Source organism: Pristis pectinata, chromosome 4 (assembly GCF_009764475.1).
Source record: "Pristis pectinata isolate sPriPec2 chromosome 4, sPriPec2.1.pri, whole genome shotgun sequence".
NCBI classification, from domain to species: Eukaryota; Metazoa; Chordata; class Chondrichthyes; order Rhinopristiformes; family Pristidae; genus Pristis; species Pristis pectinata.
In genome coordinates, this window is record NC_067408.1 from 30,593,634 (window position 1) to 30,615,287 (window position 21,654).

General features: G+C 37.4%; 1 protein-coding gene across 7 annotated transcripts in view; it reads right to left on the minus strand.

Annotated features, from left to right (window-relative positions):
- The window catches only part of ankhd1 (ankyrin repeat and KH domain containing 1), a 148,770-nt gene that overhangs the window by 64,765 nt on the left and 62,351 nt on the right, over nt 1-21,654 (minus strand). For all 7 annotated transcript variants that reach the window (XM_052013594.1, XM_052013597.1, XM_052013596.1 and 4 more), the window contains exons 3-13: nt 17,762-17,918; nt 15,637-15,784; nt 12,212-12,359; nt 11,884-12,117; nt 11,106-11,200; nt 9,484-9,721; nt 5,718-5,909; nt 4,505-4,614; nt 4,119-4,206; nt 879-1,006; nt 612-755 (exon numbers count right to left, since the gene is read on the minus strand). In XM_052013594.1, coding sequence (XP_051869554.1) covers nt 612-755; nt 879-1,006; nt 4,119-4,206; nt 4,505-4,614; nt 5,718-5,909; nt 9,484-9,721; nt 11,106-11,200; nt 11,884-12,117; nt 12,212-12,359; nt 15,637-15,784; nt 17,762-17,918 — 1,682 coding nt within the window. The remainder of the gene's footprint in view (nt 1-611; nt 756-878; nt 1,007-4,118; nt 4,207-4,504; nt 4,615-5,717; nt 5,910-9,483; nt 9,722-11,105; nt 11,201-11,883; nt 12,118-12,211; nt 12,360-15,636; nt 15,785-17,761; nt 17,919-21,654) is intronic.

Consider the following 21,654-nt stretch of genomic DNA (forward strand, 5'->3'; position numbering starts at 1 on the left):
GGAATCAATCTCAATAAGGGAGTACCCGTTTAGGAACCTCTTCATGCATCTTTTGTATTTACAGCATTGCAATTCCTCGGTGTTTGTGTATATTCAAGGCAATGACTAACAGGTTTTTGCATTAGAAAGGAATCAAGGGACGTGAGGATACTGGGGAAAGGTGGTGCCATAGTGAAAAATTAGTCTTGGTTTAACTGAATGGTAGGACAGGCACTTGAGTCAAATCTCCTACTCCTGTTTCTTTATATGATTTAGTAAAAGTACTACTCTTGTTCATTGCATACCTATTACAATTTTGATCCAAGTTGATCAAAACTTTGTAAAGAGATCAGTTTAAAGTTAAGTCTAAAAATATGGCAAGTTAAAATGACCTGCTTACAAGCTTATGCAGTAATAATTATAATCAGCCAAAAATTCAAACTTTGACAAGAATGTCTTGAAAGCACATCAAGGTTACAATGCCCAGCTTATATTTTACTCATTTTTGTTAGTGTGTTCACATTTAGTTTCAAAAATAAATTGCCATCGGAAAAGTCAACTTAAATGAAGATGGTGATTTAAATTCTCTTCTGCAGTGGAAGCAGTAAATTGAAAATAATTTGAAGCCTCACCTGAGACTGATCATGAGACGGTGGTGTGAGCTGAGCCACATCTGGTCCTGGAACAGGCAAGATGTTGTTTGGGTAGTCTAACAAGTATGATACTACGTTTGTATGCCCTCCTTTAGCAGCTTCTATGAGCATTGTGGAGCCATCCTGAGGAATACAAAGTTAGGCCAAATGTTTTCATTAAAGGAATTTTGTTAAGGACTTTTGACATCAGAATCCCATACAAAGTGCAGTCTACAAAACTTCCCTTCTAAAGCACATTTTCAATACCTTTAATCGGTGTGTAGGATCTGCTCCATGTGCCAAAAGGAGTTCAACAACAGCAAGATGTCCTCCAGCACATGCCAAAGACACCACAGTATGATCATTGTTAGCTGTAGCTCTGTTCACATTTGCTCCTGAAAAGATAAAATCAAAGTTATCATGAGGCAATTGTGCCTTGATCACACATGCAACCTGCACAATACATTCTCTGCAATTCCAGTGTGAGAAAAATCCCATAGTTCACTAATATCTTTTTAGGGAAGAAAACCCATCATCCTTGCCATTCTAACCCAAATGCAACTCTAGATCCATGGTAATGTGATTAATTACTAATTGCCCCCTAAAATAACCCAACGTGCAACTCCACTTAAAAGGTAATTCTTGTGACACTCAGGTGTCGTAAAAGAATGAAATAGTTGCTGTGCAATTACTTGTTTAAATAAAATATGGCACCCTGTTGCAAAAAAAAAGTTACTTTCAGTTGAACATTTTTACCTAGTCAGGCACAAGGCTATTTAGGTGGTTGAAGTAAGACAAGCTAACCTTTATGCTCAATTATGACCCAAGTCTAGAGTGACTAAGTAAATAACGTAAATGCTTATCAACTTCTCCGATTTATTTTGCCATCAACTTACACCATGGGATAATGTACAATAGACAATACATCTACCAGTATGCCTTTGAGATATGGAAGGAAATTTGCACGGTGACAGAAGAAACAATCTCTGCACAGAGAGCACGAGGTCAAGATCAAACCCGAATGCCTGGAGCCAATAGGCAGCAATGCTAACTGCTGCACAGCTGTGCCGCAGTTAATGTTGGTAAGTTAAATCAAAGAAACTCCAAGAAGATATCCTAGGGAAAGGTAGGGCCCAAAAAAAGTAACCCATGTGTGAAAGTGAAGGTGATGTCAGCAAATTTCTGAATGATTTTTTTGAGAGAGGCTTCACAGAAGAGAATTAATGTCAATGGTGTAGTTAAGGTATTGGATGAGATAAATGTAGGTAAAAGTATGACAGGGTTATCACCTTAGAAGATGGATAAATTGGCTGGCCCAGATGAAATGTATCCCAGGCTGTCAAAAGCAGCAAGGGAGGAGATTGCAGAAGCTCCAACTGTACTTTTTCCAATCCCCTACGACTACAGGAGTGAAAGTTTAAAGGATTGGAGAACTGTTAAATGCTTCACCATTGCTTTAAAAGAAATACATTAAGTAATTACAGCCCAGTTTAACTTCAGTGATGCCAATTACTGGAATTCAGAAGGTCATATTTAACTAGCTTGATTGAATTCTTTGAGAAGCAATAAGGAGGGTTGCTGAGGGCAGTGCATTTAACAGGAGTTTTGACAAACTCCAATATGGCAGACTGGACAAAGGAGGAAAAGCCCATTGGATTCAAGGGAGATTGTCAAATTGAATCAAAAACTTGCTGTACAGTGGGAAGTAAAGATAATAGTTGATGCACATTTTTGTCACTGAAAGGTTGTTACAAATAATGTTCAATAGGTATCAATGTTTGGTGCCTTGCAATTTGTTAAAATATTGAAGTTCAGACCCAAACGTGGGGGGCATGAAGAATAGTTTCGTAAATGATGCTAAAAATGGCTGTGGTTGACAGAGAGGAAGATTTAGACTGCACAAAGACACAGATGGCCTGATCAATTGGGCAGAAATGAGGCAAATGGAATTTAATCCACAGAAGTCTGAAGTAATCTATTTTGGAAGATGCAACAAGGCAAGGGGAGATGCATTAAATACAAGGGGCAGGTGTAGGGGGAGAGGATGTTGTATGATAATGCAGGAACAAAAAGACCTTCAAGTTCAAGCAGTCGGATCCTTAAAAGGCAGCAGGTAGATTAATAAAATAGTTAAAAAGCCACAAGGAATGCTCCCTTTTATTAGTCAAGGCACAGAATAGGAGACAGGGTGAATGTGTACGATGATACAACACTAGTTGGACAGTTCAAACATGGAGTGCAGTTCTAGTCATCACAATAAAAGAAAAAAATGATTGCAATAAAAAAATGGAGATGATGCCAGTACTGGAAAATTGTAGCCATGAAGGAAACAAAAATAACACAAGGTCATTTTCTATGGAATGGGAGGTTGAGGGGAGACTTAACTGTGGTGTGCAATATTAAGAAGCAAGACAGTAAAGTGGAAGGACCTTTCTTCCCTTAGGGTTAACAACTTGGAATGAAACATTAAGACTGGAAGAGCATTAAAAGAATTTAAGTGTGGAATATACTTCGGTGATTTGGAACTGGAGGCAGAAAAGTGCTGCAATAAAGTTTGATAGCTCTTCTAACAAGTTTATTTCAATGGATAGATGTAATTGATAGAAGGATTAGAGCAGAAGAGGAAACATTTCATCACCTAGAGAGTGATAAGGGTCTAGAACATTTCCTGAGAGGGTGGCATAGCCACAAATCATCATAATGCTTCAACAGTATTTGGATGTGTACAGACTACGTGCTGGAAGGTGGGTTTGGCTGGGTGGCTTTTTTTTTTAAAAAGAATGATAAATAAATGCTTCCATGTCATAATTTTTTTTATATATGGATTTAATGAAAATGCCTGCAACCCATGAAAACCTGAACAAGCTTCAGCAAAAATTCAGAAGGATCTCTCAGTACATTGAATATGCACTCATGTAATAAGGAGAAAAACCTGCTTTGAAGAAAGCAACATTGTTTACCTAATGTCAGGATCATCTCTTAAATCTTCACTTCTTATGTTTCATTCCAAGATCCCCATTTAAGTGAATTTAGAACAGTTATCCAACTTTCTTGCAGCACTTTTCTGCTTCCACTGAAGAAATTTATTCCACACTTTAAAATTCTTCCAAAATCACTAATAGAACCCAGATTGCCAGCTCTGGCTCTGCATGGTGCACTGAAATCAATGATCTGTGTATGGTTTGCTGCTAAGTAAACAGGTTTCAAATTGTGCTGCTGGGATTGGTGAAGTCAAAGCAGATTTTTGATATCTGAGCAATATTATTCCTTAAGTTAATTTATGCCTCAGTTTTGATCTCAAAGCTAAACCAGTCTTTCAGAGAAAACTGACACACCCAGTCTTAAGTTAACAACATGGGTTACAAACCTCATTCAACGCATTAATTCTTTTTAAAATTGTATTTTAAAAAAATGGATTTTCAGGCTCATACACATGGGGGGGGGTGGGGGAGGTGGTGGGGGGTGGAATTTAGTCAGGACATTCTGGGAGGACAAATGATGGCTCACCTTTACTGATGAGGAATTGTACTGTACACAAATGGCCAGCTCTTGCAGCTTTCATCAGCGGTGTCCTCCCACCTTCAGATTCATGCTCCTGTTAAAACAAAAGCTTTAGGAACCTCACGAAGGGCCTTAAGAACTAGAATCTAATCCTGTTAAACTACATAAAATTTAATAAAGTAAAGTTGTCAAAGAAATACCCTGCAGTGCCAAATTCATAATTCATTACAAAGTTAAATTACATTTTATATTAATTATACTTCAAACTAATAATTGAATGTTTGCTAAAAATGGATTCATTTTATATATTCAATTATAGTTAGTCAAATTACCATGTTAATTGCCTGCCTATTGCTACAGTCTAAAATGTTACAGGCAATAGTAATTATTACCAAATCAGCTCCTGCTTGCAGAAGAACATCAGCAACATCAGTATGCCCATTTTCACAGGCGTAAGTTAAGGCTGTATCTCCTGTAGCTGTTGTCGCATGCACATTTGCTCCTAATTAAAAAAAAGCAGAAATTATGCATACATAATATAGACAAAAATTTAGTCATAGTCTAAGCATTTACCGCTTAGATTAGAAATGCAATATTTTAAAATCATAAATTTGCATGAAACAAAAAATGTCATTCCTTGGATAAATCATTTTTAAATTCAGGATTCTGTTTCTACCTCAGATGCAAGGCTTGAAGAACTTAGTTCTAAGGGCGAGATAGTATATCAGCAGACTCTCAGGTCTGGCACTTAAGTCTTACCACTTGAAAGCAATACTACTTCAATTACAAACCATCCTTTCCCTTCATTCCCATAATCACAACCAAAATAATTTTAGTCATTAGTATCAATAAAATGCACTCTTAATATATTAAACAGTTTTGTTTTAAACAACTGATTAACTTTGGAAGAAGCTCAAATGTAATTGAAGACAATTTACTGGAAGTAATTGTTTTTGATACCAAAAAGTTTGAACATCAAAATTAATGCTCATACCAAAACATGTGTTTGGACTGAGCTGTACATTTCTCTCACTAGAATTGCAAAGCTAAAATGCTTGTTTCATCTCATCAATTTTCCAAAAAGAAAATAATGCCAAGACCAGTAACAACTGCCAGAATTTTCACCATTTTAAAAAAAGTGTAGCTAGAAGTGGCAAGACCTGTTCATACTTTACTTGCATCGTTATAATCAGGTGTAGAAAAAAAGTTTAATCACAGATTGCATTTCCCTGTGGAATGCCTCCAATGATGCTGAGGGACTAAGTACTAATTAATCAATTTTTAGTTGTTTATCTTGTGTTATGAGATTGATCACATTTCAAAGCTAAATTGAATTTTTAAAACTAAAATTTGACTTAACTAATGACAACTCTACTCCCTAATGTCAGTTTGTAGAACTCTCAGACTTGATTGTCATCTTTGATCCCAGCTCTACTTATTTCTTAAGAACTAAACTGAAGGACAGACAAGGAAGCACACACAATGTTCAGGACTTCAAAGTAACAAAATGCTGTGAATTATAAATGTAGGGCTGCAATGCAAAAATCTTAGATTTTCGATCTGGGAAATAGAAAATTAGAAGACCATTAGCAAATCAGAACATACCTGCAGCAAGTAAATACTTGACCAATTCAAGATGACCTTCTTGAGCAGCCTCCATCAATGGTGTAGAGCAACCCAATTCAATGTCAGCTCCTGCCTTTATTAAAAAGTCTGCAACTTCCAAGAATCCCCCACAGCAAGCTAGTGTCAGTGCCGTCTCCTGGGTTTCTTCTGTCTGTGCATTAATATTGGCTCCTAAAAGAATCCCAGCAGGATTATGTTATTTATGAAGCCCCTGATCAATGAGAAATCATGGCTGGTCATCTACCTCAACACTACCTTCCAAAACATACAATTTCTTCATGATCAAAAAATCTAACAAATCTCTCATCTCAAGTTACCGAGCAACTAAGTATTGACAGCATCTGAGATGTTAAGTTCCACAGATTCATAATTGTTAGTAGGAAAGTTCTCATCTCAGTCCTGAAAAAGCCTAGCCTTCAGCGAGAAAATCCTCCCAGCATCAACCATGGCAAGGCCATTACGTATATTTTCAATGAGGTCATCTCTCACCCCCATCTAATATCGTTACAAGAACATTTACTCAGTTCCTTTAAGTATATCTTTGCTGGAGTAAAGAGAAAACTATGAAGCACTTCAATGGTAGTCTCCTCACGATCCTATATAATGACAACTTTGGTAAGTTTATTAACATGTCATAAATTGAGTGCAATTGCATTAAAGGCAATTGACAGATCTACTTTTTTTAAAAAAAAGAAAAGTTATACTCCGGTCCTTACAAAATAAAACGTTAATAATTTCTTGTTCACTGCATGTAATACCAAGGTTCCTCTGAATACAACCATCCCCATGTCTCGCCATTGAAGAAAAATTTCATACTAGAGTAGGTAACTTCACAATTCTTCACCTTGTATTCCATCTGCCATGTTTTTGCTCACTTAGCCCATCTACTTTCTATTGCAGACTTTCTGCATCCCCCAGGTAACTTACCATTCATAATTGGTAAATTTGAATACATTACACTCAGTCCCCTCATGTGAATCATTAGATATGAAAGGTAAATCATAATCCTGCAATATCATACCAGTTACAGGCTGCCAGCCGAAAAGTGTATTTCTTTTTTCTATTATCCAATCCTTAATCCATTCTGATATATTACCCCCAAAACCATGAACCCACATTTGTTGTAACAACCTGTGTGACTTTTTACTTAAAATCCAGATATTCTGCATTTTCTGGCTCCCCCTTATCTGGATGATTAATTAGATTTGTCAAACATCATCATCCATCAACCCAACCAATACCAATCATTCCCCTAAACATGCTTTATGCCCTGTAAACACGCTTTCTGCCCTGTAAACACATCCCTATAAAAAGGTTCAACCAACTTCCCAAAACTACTTATTCTGTTTACTACCTTGCATATACCATCTTCCTTGTCTATTCAGACATGGACCATTCTATAAGCTGGGTTTGCTGGAAGACTGAAATCGTCATCTCTCTGTTGCATTTCAGTACAGGTGAAATTAACAGACTATTTCTTACCAGGACTAATTTCACTAGTTTCTCATTCTCACTACGACCCTGGTTCTCTACAATTCCCAAATGTAGTGAGGACAAATACAATTCCAAAGCCTTGATTTAATGACAATTTTGGAACTTTACAACTTTAGGTCCCAGATACAAATCAGCTTAGCTACAAGCAAAGTTTTGATGCAGTCCAAGAGGTACCATTACAATGCTTTAAATACTGACATTAACCCATTAGAACTTGGACATTAAAGAAACACAAGCTTAAAACATACTCCAGAGAACAAGAGAAGAACGACAAACAGTGCTTTTGTTTATTGGGTAAACTCCCCATGATCCCCATCAATCATGATGCTCATGGAAATCAAAGGCAGGCTGTTTCACTTCCCTACTGCAGTACCCATTAGTTTAATAAACAGGTTCACTCACAAAATTATTCAGACAGAAAGGTCACATGCACTTTGAGGCCAGTCTGAAGATGGGGTTGACTTGATTGACAGCTCAAGTTGTTAAAACGAAGTAGCCAATGCAAAACTTTTTCCCAAATTGAGCCCTATCTGACACCATCCACAGTAATCAGGTCAGAGGAAAATTCACAGAAGCTAAAGAATTAGGTGCAGTGTAAGACCTTGTAGTAAGTTTATACTGCAGTTATCACTGCTTGGGGGAAGGGAACATTAAAAGGCAAAAATTATTCTGAATCAGTTTGAACTGCCTTTATACACATTAATATACTATTAAACAGATTTGGCAGATTATAGTCAGTCTTTATAAGTATTTAATCTATCACCTTTTTCAAACTAAGAGCTGACTGTGTGGGATGTAAGTTAATATTTAATCTTGGTCTTTGGGAGCAATAACAGCATTGAGAGTGAAATCTGTAAACAGGAAATATCTATTATGAAGGTCACAAGAATGTTATGTTGTCACTCTCAGAAGTAACCAATTAAGTTCAGTTTATGATGGTATTGCTGAACCCAGGTACAAGATATGCTTAGACCTATAGCTGTAAATTGCATAACATTTTAAATCATACAACTTTAACTGTTTTATCTCAAACCATCAACACAGGCACACCTCAAGGATGCATGCCTAGCCCACTGCTCTACTCTCTCTATACCCATGACTGTGTGGCTCAGCACAGCTCAAACATCTATAAGTTCACTGATGACATCACCTTTGTTAGTAAAATTTCAGATGGCGATGAGGAGACTTAAAGGAGTGAAATCAGCTAGTTGAGTGGTGTCACAACAACCACCTCGCACTCAACATCAGCAAGGCCAAGGAACTGATTGTGGACTTCAGGATGGGAAAGTCGGGAGAATACACACCAGTCTTCATTGAGGGGTCAGCAGTGGAAAGGGTGAGCAGCTTCAAGTTCCTGGGTGTCAAAACCTCAGAGGATCTATCCTGGGTCCAACATATTTATGCAATCACAAAGGCGGCACACCAGTGGTTCTACTATGTTAAGAGTTTGAGGAAATTTGATATGTCATCATAATAGACTCTTGCAAATTTCTATAGATGTACAGTGCAGATCATTTTGACTGGTTGCATCACAGCCTAGTATGGAGCCTCCAATGTACAAGATCACAAGATGCTGTTGAGGGTTGTTGACTTAGCCAACTCCTTCAAAGGAATAACACTCCCCACCATTGAGGACCTCTTCAAGAGGTGGTGCCCATCATTAAGGGTCCTCACCATCCAGGACATGCCCTCTTCTCATTACTACCATCAGGGTGGAGGTATGGGAGCCTGAAGACCCAAAGTCAACAATTCAGGGGCAGCTTCTTCCCCTACACCAACAGATTTCTGAACATTCCATGCATACTACCTCATTTTATTTTTGCACTATAGTTTTGTAATTTATAGATTTTTTGTCTTTGCACTGTACTGCTGCTGCAAAACAACAAATCTCATGTCATATGTCAATGATAATAAAACTGATTCTGATTCCCTACAGCTTTCACATTGAATACAACCTGCAAGTAGAACGACTTCTACCACAGCTAAGTTAAGCAAATGACCTATTCTTAAATGCTAAACTAATTAAAAGATTATGATTTTTACAATATGTGACATCAGATTGGTCAAGCAAGCACAGTTAAGAGAATTATCCATAATGAAAGGCTCAAGGGACAATAATGGTCCATTTATGCTTTTTCTTCTTACAGTCTTACCCCAAAAAAATGAAATGGTGGATTTGAATCAAAACTAAATTCATATGTCAATTATATATCGATGAGCGTCATTTCTAAACGCAAAAGACATTTCGTACCTTGAGCAAGCAGCAAAGCTACCATTTCCTCATGGCCTTCTCGTGATGCTTCCATTAATGGTGTATATCCTTCATCATTTACTTCTTCAAGGTTGGCTCCTCTTTCTATGAGCAAAGCTGCCAGCTCCACGTGACCACCACAAGCAGCAAGAGTCAATGGCGACTCAAAAGAATCAGCTGGCATGTTTACTTGTGCACCACTGTCCAAAAGGAGCCGAGCTACTTCAACATGGCCATCCTATTTGGTAAAGTTAATTGTCAGTCTCTTCATACATTAACTATCCAGCACATTCCATGCAATAATCATAAACCAAATGCAAACCAGTTTTGAGCCTCAACAATACAAAATCAATCATAACAGAAAATACTCAGCAAATAATGTTACATCAAGAGAGAAATTGTTAACAGTTCAGGCCAATGCTATACAAATAGGTAAATTAGAAGCAGAAATAACCACTTGGTCCCTCAAGCCAGTGTTCCAGATTTGGTCTTATCCATGTCTTATGTAACTGAAGCATAATTTCCCTACATGTATTATCAATTCCCCTAGCAATGAACAATAACAATGTTTGACGTCCTAATTAATGTACCTACACAAGCCATTAGCAGATCACATATTCCTCTACTTCAGAGCTGATATCTTCCACAATTTTCTATAATGAGCTTTATTTAAAAATTTTCCTGCCAAAATTAACAATTTCACATTCACCTAGATTAGACTCCATTTGCTCAATCTTTGCTAATTCAACTTACCCATATCCCTTCCTCATCTTTTGTTATTTTCTGAAATCATCCTCATAATGTATTTCACGACCCATCTTTGCATAATTAGCAAATTTAGCACTCAGTGCCCTCTTCTAAAATATTTATACAGATTATAAATTAAGGGCCTGGCACCAATCCCAGTAGTATACCACTTGTTACATCTTGTCCACCAAATGACCTATTTATGCCTACTGTTAGCAAGTCAATCTATCCACACAGATACGGTACCCCTTCCACCATGAGCTTCTATTTTTTTTCTGCAGTAATCTTTGATGTAAAACCTTATCAAATGCTTCTAAAAATCTTAGTGTATCCATCTGTTCTCCTTTATCCATAGCACGTTACTCTTCAAAGAATTTTTCTCCATTGATGCTGCCCGAATTCTTTCAGCATTTCATGTTATTTCAGATTTCAAGCAGACAGCAATTTACTTTGCAATGAAAAGGTTATAAAAAAGATTGAATGTAATTAACATGCACTATGAAGACTGTTCATTTTGTGGAATTCAAGCAACCGACTAAATGCATGAAAATTGATGCTCAAGTTAAAAATCAACAGTTTCTGAAAATGTAATCATGAACATGCAAAAGGAAAGCAAATTGCTATGCAAAGGAGTTAAGCTTGAATATACATAAATTCCTCATTCCAGTGTTTTGATCTATTTTTAAAAACAGGCTTACTGGCATTATTTTCTGTCAGATTGCGTTAGTCTGTATTTTACAATTAGCTAGACTAGATTTAGCCTTATTTTGTTCAGTAAAAATTAACACTTCATTTAAAGCTGTAAACAAAGAGTAACATATTGAGACCCAAAAACATTTTTAAGGAGATGGGGAATAGCACATAAAAATACTTACCATACATGCCTCCATTAAAGCTGTATGCATCTCATCAGTTTTGTGTTCCTGATCAGCACCAGCATCAAGAAGAAACCGCACCATTTCCAAATGACCTGGATGATACATCGGTAGTTAGAATTAAAAATATACTCTAACCTTGTAAACCTATTAAAAATTGCTTTCATTTAAATGGTAGGAAGCAACATGTTTAATTTTCTATTTTTCAGACTAAATTAAATCTTCAATTTTTTGTCACAGAAGATAGTGCAGTCATATACTGCCCTCTCAATATTCTACAATAAGCCCTGTGTATGAAATTTCTTCTTGAAGGTTCTCTTAGTTTTTCCTTGCTTCAGTTTTGAGGAAAGAAGGGGGTCAGGGGAAAAGTAAATATTGGAGTATTTCAAACATAGCATAAAAATTGATGCAAGGGTTAATGAAAAGTTTATACTGTGATACAAGACACAGCGATAGTGTACAATAACACAAGACCAACTTGGATCGTTAAATTAGTTACAAGTGCAGCTTTTCACTTATAATAAAAATTCTGCACCAATGCTAAATTCACTGAACATGCACCAACTATTTTATCACATTACAATTGCTTGCTAACAAAGAGATCTTGTCTGATTCCTTATATGGTTGTGAATCATTTCATTTATCTTATTATTCTAGAAATTGATTCAATGTTTCTACTTGGAGATGAAGACCTGAATGAAAGTCAAAACAATTTTCCAGTTTTAAAATGCATATTTTCTGTTACATCATGGTCATTGTTAAAGATTAGTTATCATACCTTTGTAACATGCCAGTGTAAGTGCACTTTCCTTGAACTCATTTGAATGAGTATTGATTCCAGCGCCATATTCTAAAAGCACCCGAGCAACTTCAACATGGCCAGCACTTGCTGCTTCCATCAGAGGTGTATGACCATTTTCATTGTGATCCTCAATATTGGCTCCCGCTTTCAGAAGTACTTTTACAACATCAACAAACCCTCCTGCACAGGCATACGTGAGTGCTGTGTTTCCTGAGGAATTTTAAAAAGCAGTAGAAATGTAAACTAAGATAAGAAATCTTTACAACAAAGCAAAGCTAGATAGCCAAGTATCACTTCTACTTACCTGTTGAAGATTGAGCATTTACATCAGCGTCATGGGCCAACAGCAACTTTACTATGTCTACATAGCCTCCACTGGCAGCTGCCATCAATGGGGTTATATCTCCCTTGATGCCCCGATCTTCAACATTTGCATGCACAGCTAGCAGAACCTAAATAATCAAGTTGTTAAATTAATAGAAATCGAAAAGGTAGACCAAGTATTCAATTGCAAAATTCCAAGTTTCAGTTTGGAACTGGAATTTAAAGGGCACACTGTTACAAGCCCCTGATCACTAAAATATAATTGGAGAAGGAACAGGCAAAGGCAATGAAGGTAAATAGGAAGAGGGAGTAGGTCATTGTGCTCTACACAACCATTTAAATGAGATCACAGCCGACGTGTGACCCACTCACTTTCAACTACAGCCCTGACATTTTTGATTTTAAAAATCTCTTAGATTAAAAATTAACAATTGGCCTAAGTCAATTACCGTTTGTAGAAGAGTTTCCAACTTGACATCTTTCCTGAAAGTCTTAAAATGACGAATCAGGCCTTTGTCCCCAAATCCTAGATTTCAACTATCAGAAATGGTCAAGTCCCTGGCTAACTTCCCAAATTAAAGTGAACATGATTATAGTTCACAAGTTTATAATCAAATTATAATTTGTCATATTATATCCCAAACCAATAAATTTAAGTACAAATCGAGATGTAGATGTACTATGGTACAGGTACAATTTTCAACTTGTTGGGAGGAGCAATGCAATTCCCTCTCTATACAAAACAACTTTCCAAATGTTTTTATATAACAAATACAGGAGTTAAATCTTGCTAATGTGTGTGTAGAAGAAAGGTTTTCCATGTTTCTTACTTAATTTTTCCATAAGCCTTCTGATTGCAATGAGCCCAAGCCCACTACTTTTATTGGCATAGAAAATACTTGTTCCCAAAACCAATCATATCTTAATTCCTAAGAATCAGTTAGAGAGATACAGCAAGGAAACGGGCCCTTTGGCCCACAAAGTCCATGCCAACCATCAACCACCCATTTACACTAATCCTACATCAATCCTAGTTTTTATTCTCCCTGTATTCTCATCAAATACCCCCAGATTCTGCCAGTTACTCAGTTAGGCAATTTACAGTGGTCAATTAGCCTACCAATCTGCATGTCTTTGAGATACAGAAGGAAACCAGAGTACCCAGATGAAACCTACACTGTCACAGGAAGAATGTGCAAACTCCACGCAGTTGGCACCCAAGGTCAGATTGAACCCAGGTCTCTGACATTATGAGGCAGCAGTTCTATTAGCTGTACCACTTGTGCCACCCTGTTAAGTACAGGGTCATCCAGCACTTGAACTGCTCACCAAAATGCTTTTACCTTCTGTTCAGCGCAACCATTTCGTCTCCACCAACATATTAGTCTCCATCTCCCACTTGAATTGCATTAGTGCTGCAGCAGTCATAATCAGGTTTTGGCTTGACTTACCATACATTTCAGGTGGTCATCCCATGCTCGAACAGCGTTTTTTAAAATCATTTCTTCTTCCAAAATGCACCTACTGACTTCATGCCTATATCTGTCCCTTGGCCTTTATTTAACCACCAACTTAAAAAATTTCATCCTTAACAATTTTAACTCACACTTTAAGCACCTTACAAGGACTGATTTCTCTAATGTTTTCTACCTGAGTCCAACTTTCCACGTTAATTATCTGACCCATATCTTTCATCAAATATAATGCAATCTTTTGCAAAATTATAGGAAATGCTTGAAAGAACACTTCATTTGTCATCAACAAGCTATATCTCAGCAGTATAGTAAGTGATCACAAAGCTATTAACTAAAAAGAATGATTTGCATTATCTGAATTTATCAAAATGAACTGACTACTAACCCTAATGCAAATTTAAGTGGAACCAATAGTAAAGATGTTCACAAAGCATAACTTTGGCTAAGCATACATGCGCTTTTGGAACAGCTTCTCATTTAGCGACAACACCCATCCCACCCAAGTTACATTTTTAGATTTCTGCAAGTTTCAATCTGAAAATTTTATAATTGAAGCACAATTAGAGAGGTAGGCAAACAGATCAGGTCACAAATCAGGTTTCTATCTCCATAAACCTAAATCAACAACAACATAATCAAGAACTGTTTTAGGTGAAAAAAATCTTTACACGCTCCATATATAGGAAAAAAACTGCATTAATCTGGCACATTGGGACCACTGGTGGTGCCAGACGAGCAGCTTTTCCACTAATAGATGTTATTCCCAATAATATTCCAACTCAATTTTGATTCACTTTTTTTTGGAAAAAAAATAGAAAAATAATCAATTTTCCAGTAAACCAGGTGAATTTCCAAAGGAGCAGAGGAACTAGTATGAATGGAATCATGGGAATCAGCACCCAGTGAGCCAGATACCATCAAGACTGCTAAGCAGATAGGCAGTTGATAATTAGATTTTTACTATACAAGGGGGAACGGACAAGTTTTAAGGCATGATAATTCTTGTTTAATTTTCATAAAAATTATTTAAAATCCACTGATTGCAATTCAGGCTCAGCTCCATCTCCCCCCCTCTCACTCACCAAGGTAATAAATAGAACAACAAAATCAAAATTTTTATATTTAAGTTGCTTACACTTCAGATTCAACTGGACAATTGATAAACAAAAACTCTAAAACATTTAAAACATACAGGAACAAACTCAAATAAGCCAAAAAAAGCTGTGTTGTGTGAATCCTAGATTACTTGTGTTATTTAGCAAAACTTAAATGCGTACAACCCCACGTTATTGGGGGAGGGGGTGGAAAAAAAGACAGTGGGGGGGGGGGGGGGGGGGGGAGTTGCATTCCAAAAAATGGGCCATAAAGTGATTTTCCGTAACGCGAAGCCGCATCACGTACGCATGCGACAAGAAACACAAGTTGAAAACATTATGTCGATTTATTTACTTTTTTGTCCACATAAGTTCCATGAGAACAAATTTTATTTTGCATCTCAAATTTCTGGGTAGCGATTTGTGAATTCTGTAAGGACAAATTTCCATAACCCAAAGGGCCGTAATGTGGCAGTTGCCTGTACATTCTCTCAGGTTTAGCTTTTACACAAGCAAAATTCATCAACTACATATTAAACATGCTCTCCAATAATAAGATAGCCATGACTGTATCATTTTAGATTTAGATGTCAACTGCTAATAATTACCATGAGGTAGAAAAACAAAAACTATGTAAAGCTAATTGCAATCTCGTTAGTTTCCCAAATTACTTCTGCATAAGTAACAAAAATGAACTATTTGGCCACATTTAACAACTCAACATCAGAGAGAAATAGAAAAAGGTAGAGATCCTAATAACATGAACTGCAGTGTAATAGAAAATATGGGATGTTGAAGTACATTTATTTTCACTCAAGTATGTTATTATTACTTACTTGTGCAAGTTCATAGTAACCAGCTGAGCATGCCAAACACAGCAAACTCTCACCCTCTTCTGTATGCTCATTTACACTTCGACCTTCATCCAGCAGTTTTCGGACAGCATTTACATCTCCATCTGAGCATGCTTCTGCCAAGCTTCGGCTAATAACAAAAATAAATTAATTATTTTACAGAAAATCAGATTTTATTGAAACTTTATATACTGCTGTATGAATTTATTCCTGAATTCCAATCAAGGCTGAGCCAAACCCCAAATCATTTGATCTTTTAATACTTTCATATGAAATTTCACTTTTGATCACAGAGATGCCAGGAGGTTTTCTGTATGCTCAAGTCTGCATACTATAAACTTATGAAAATATTTTTTATTAGAAAAATCAGATTAAAAGTTTTGAATGCAAATATCTTCCACACAGAAAGGCAACAAAGTCTGTCAGAGAATAGGGATGAAATCACCAAATGGTGTTTATCTATAGCATCTTCAACAATGATGTTTGGCAGGTTATGGCCTTGACTATACAGCAGCCTCATTTGCAAAAGCACATCAACAGTAACCCTAAAACACAAGGATCAAGATCTAAACCAGGGAATTGGCACAATGACACTAAGTTGGTCCCACAAGTTACAACTTACAAGATGAAAACTGATGAAGGGCAATAACTTGATATTCATTTCATTTATGCATGAAAAGCATTTCTTATAACAGAAAAATCTCAGTTGTCTGTTTCCTGGTTTGTACTTCATGACAGTTCACTGAGAAAAGTAGCAGGTAGTCAGTGTTGGAACAGGACAATAGATTTACAGTAGCTCTGCAAAGTTCTCTTATTATGTGGGGTATCAGAACTTAACCTGCATTTTAGAAACAATTCCTGAATTCTATCCCTTAACTGTTACAACTTTTAATTGATGGTGAATTAATTATATTCTGCTTTATTATTTGCTCTAAAGATTATACAGACAGATTGAGCCATTTTTTCTTGAAAAATATCTTTGCTCTAACCTGCATATCACGAGATGTCAGGAAAGTCATATATCATGCACACACAAATAATATCTAAAGTCCAATTTCTTTCTGCACCTCCATTAGAGGTGGAAACATTTGCATTGTAAGTTGGTATTTCAAAAATGTCATTTACCCTTTAACAGCCAGGCATAGGGTCAAATCCACATCCTGCCCTACAATGTCCTTCTAAAACACACACCCATTTTCAAAATGAGCTGATGTTCATAATGTTGCCAATCCATTCAATATCCCATGTACTCAAAAAAAAGTGGATTAAAAAGCAGACCTTTCCATTCTTAACCCAAATATGATGTCAATAACTGGCTGAAATATTAGGTATTGATACTCAAAGTTATTTGAAAGCTAGTTTTTAAAAAACTGGAAAATAAATTGTAGGAAAAGAGCAAGCAGGAATAAAGTAACATTTTGACTTTAAAAGCAGAACACAAAGGAATAAGGCAAGGAAAAAGTTGGAATGGCCGAGCAAATTTCATAAAATTAAATTTATCAAATTTATTGATCCTTCAAAAGTTGGTTTAAAATAAGACTAATCATGACATTAGAACAATTACAATAGTTTAATGTAGTATGATTCAGCATTAGTGTCCAAGTTGACTAGGCAGCCAAATGTTTTCTAAAATAATCAATTTTTGCTGATTATGTGGGTAGCATAAGGCTTTATACTCATGCAAGTTTAACTATATATATATATATATATACACACACACACACACACACACACACCTACTGAAACGTGCATTTATCAAAAATGGTCCCAGGTTCTTCAAGCCATGCAATGGCTACTTTACAAAAGAGTCGAACAGAAAACTACACACGGAGACCACACCAAAAAAGAAACAGGTGTAATTATTTTTATGTCACAGAAAATAATGCTAACGTGCAGTAAAATTGAAAGTTAATTTATTCTGTTAACACAAGCTAATGGAAGGAATCAGTCAATACATGCCCCAGGAAAAAGGGACAGGCATCCAAACTCCCAAGCAGTAAAATCAATTTTATGACATTGCAGCTCCTTACTTTAATCATTTCTATTTTGTTAAACAAAGTTTCTTTCTACCTCTACCCATTCCCCACAAAATTAAAAAGGCACATACTTGTCTGCTTGTCCTGCATTTAGAGTATTCTCTGCTCTCATCCGGGTCAAGGCAGCAGCAGCTTCATCCAACGCACAGCTAACAGAAGAAGTCAGTCTCCGAAGTACTTCAGGATCTGCGAAGGCTTTACCATCAGCAGTGGATAATTTACCAATTCCTTTTGTTTTCGTTCACAGTTAGTAGGAGTGTTGCAGGCGAAAAAACAAAGACAAACACAACAGCCATACATTAAATGCAGTCCATGCACACATAAGGTTAGTCTTCAAAATAATCAAGACATTCATAGCAAGTTTCATACTAAACATGCAACTTAAGGAAAAAGCTACGACACAAAATAACTTTACATTTCCGATTAAAAGAATAACATTTATTTTTGAATGCTTTGAAGAAACATTTTCCCTTCAGGAGAAGCTATATCCAATTTTTTTAGACTAAAAATAACATTAAATTTTCCCTCACTTCCTTATTCAATTGTAAATCATTGATATTATCACAATGAGATATTAAACATTCCTAACTACAGATAATGACCAATATATACCATAGTCCTCAACCATCAATTTCAAACAACTGTACATGTTGCAAGTTTGATGAAAATAGAGCAAAACTGAAAAACTTGCAACAGATTTTTAACTTCAAGTAACACAGATATTTCAAGAGGCACTTATCAAGAAGGTTATTTACTGAATGGGGTCCGGGTATTAAATTTAACAGAATCCGAGAACGGTTACAGCAAGGAATGAGATAATCTGGCTCATCAAGTCTGAATGTTTTTACACAAGAGGAATCCAACTCATTCCACCCCCTAGCCTCATCCCACAGCCCTGAAAATTACATACTTATCCAGCATCCTTTCAAACATGATTGATTGGCCTCAACTATTATCCCAAGCACATTCTAGATCCTTACCACTCATTTTGTAAAAAAACTCGTCACTTTCAGCTTTTCTTGCCAATCACCTTCATGTTATATAGCCCCCAAGGTGTCAACTGTTCAACCTATAGGAATGTTTCTCCCAAACTCTCTATCTACACATCACAAGATTTTAAATACATCTACCAGATGCCCTCATAACCCCAGTTTCTTCAGTCTAACCATATTACTAAAATGACTCCAGGAATAAGGCACTGTAGTTAATCTCTTCTGCACCTCCCTAAAGCCTTTACACCAAGGGCAACATCACAGTGATTTTTACTTCACTGCAATATTTAAGCTGTGCTGCAATCTTAACTCCAGATTTCTGACCTGACTTCCAAAATAAAACCTTGAGACTAGCTGAGACATTACAGATCAGTTTAGTACACCACCTCATGGAGAATATCTGCCGAGGAAAGTGTGATTTCAAGAGTTCAGGGCCTGCACATTCCTGTTAGGGTGAAGGGCAAGGCTTAGGGTTTCAGGAACCCTGGCTGACAAGAGATATTGAAGCTCTGGTTAAGAGAAAGAGGGAGGCATACACTGCACAAAAGCAATTGGGAACTAGTGAATCTCTTGATGATGACAAGTGTAGGAGTCCACTTAGAGAAGTTATGAGGGCAAAACGAGGGTATGAAAAGGGATCTGGTAGGCAAGGCAAGGCAAAAAATCCCAAGAGATCCTATAGGTACATTAAGAGTAAAAGAGTGGCTAGGGAGAGAATAGGTCCCCTGAAAGATCAGCATGGCCATGTGTGTGTGGAACCAAAGGAAATGAGAGAGATTTTAATAAATATTTCTCTTCAGTTTATACTGTGGAGAAAACGATGGAAACTAAGGAAATGGGGAAAATGAGTGATGTCTTGGACCACATACGAATTAGCAGGGAGGTAGTATTGGAGGCCTTAAAGTGCATTAAGGTGGATAAATCCTCAGAGCCTGACCTGGTGCATTCTCAGACCTTGTGGGAAGCTAGGGAAGAAATTGTGGAGGTCCTTGCAGAGATTTTTGCTTTATCTCTGGCTATAGGTGAGGTTTCAGAGGACTGGAAAGTGGCTAATGTGGTACCATCGTCTAAAATGGATAGCAAAACCAAGCCAGGAAACAACAGACAAGCGAGTCTGATATTGTTGGTGGGTAAATTGCTGGAGGGTATTCTGAGGGACAGAATCTACCAACATTTGGAGAGACAGGATCTGATTTGGGATAATCAGCACAGTTTTGTGCATGGGAAGTCGTGTCTGACTGATCAGAGTTCTTTGAGGAGGTAACCAAGAGAACAGATGACGGTAGGACAGTGGACATTGTCTTTATGGACTTTAGCAAGGCCTTTGACAAGGTCCCTCATGGCAGGATAGTCTGGAAGGTTAGATCGCATGGGATCCAGGGGAAGGAAGATAGCAGATTGGATTCATAATTGGCTCAGTGGAACGAAGCAGAGGGTGATGGTCAAGGGATTTTTTCCTCTGACTGGAGGCCTGTGTCTAGTGATGTGCCACAAGGGTCAGTGCTGGGACCTTTGCTGTTTGTTATATATACGATTTTGATGTGAATGTACAAGGCATGGTTAGTAAGTCTGCAGATGATACTAAATTAGGTGGTGTTGTAAACACAGTGTAAAAGGTTATGAAAGATTACAGGGGGATCTTGATCAGTTGGTATGTGGGCTGAAGAGTGGCAAATGACTTTCAATCCAGATAATTGTGAGGTATTGCATTCTGGGAGGTCAAACCAGGGTGGGACTTATGCAGTGAATGGTAGAAGCCTGGGGAGTGTTGTGGAACAGAGGGATCTAGGAGTACGTGCATAGTTTGCTGAAAGCAGTATCACAGGTAGGTAGGGTGTAGAAGGCTTTTGGCATACTGGCCTTCATCAGTCATGGCATTGAGTAGAGGAATTGGGACGTTATGTTGCAGTTATACAAGATGTTGGTGAGGCAGCACTTGGGAGTATTGTGTACAGTTTTGGTCACCCTGTTATAGGAAAGATGTCATTAAGCAGGAAAGAGTGCAGAAAAGATTTACCAGGATGTTGCCTGGGCTTGGGGGCCTGAGTTACAAGAAGAGGTTGCGTAGACTAGGACTTTATTCCTTGGAATGTAGATTGAGGGGTGACCTGATAGAGGTATACAAGATCAAGAGGGGCACAGACAGGGTGAAAGATTGAAAGATCCCCCACCCTCCCCCCCCAGGGAGAGGGTGCTAAAAACAAGAGGGCATAGGTTTAAGATCAGAAGTGAGAGATTTAAAAGGCACATCAGGGGCAGCTTCTTCAGGCAAAGGTGATGCATATTTGGAATGAGCTGCCAGAAATAGTGGTTGAGTCAGGCACACTAGCAACATTTAAAAGCCATTTAGAAAAGTACATGGATAGGAGGGGTTTAGGGAGCTATGGGCCAAACATGGGCAGATGGGATTAGCTCACTGGGCAACACAGTCAACATGGATGAGTTGGGCCATAGGGCCTGTTTCCATGCTATATGACAGTATGACATTAAACCGAGATACGTTTGGGCTATGTCCCAGAGTAAACCAGACAAATTTCCAACATATACACACAGTTAGTTAGGAAACGGCTTCCTGATTTATCTTGCACCTCCACATTCCCCTCTTTCACTGCTTTGCCAAGGAAACTTGGCACTCAAACACAAGGATGTGAAACTGTAGTAATTACCCCCCAGACATACCAGAAAAAGTGTTAGGGTTAGTGCATTTAGATGTATCAATTATAAAATGCTGTTGTCAGTTTAATTATTGCTGAACAGTCTCTGTAGGATTCAAAATTTAATTTTATAGCTGTATTGTCTCCAGAACCAAATCTATCCTCTCCACACCTAATATCACATGGCATACTTGACATTACATGGGAGATTTTAATTTATATTTCCTGGTTGAGACTGGATATGTCTCAATCAAAATTGTTCAGCTTGACTGTTTCAAGGGATGTGCTATGCATTCTGTTTACACCCTGTAGATTACT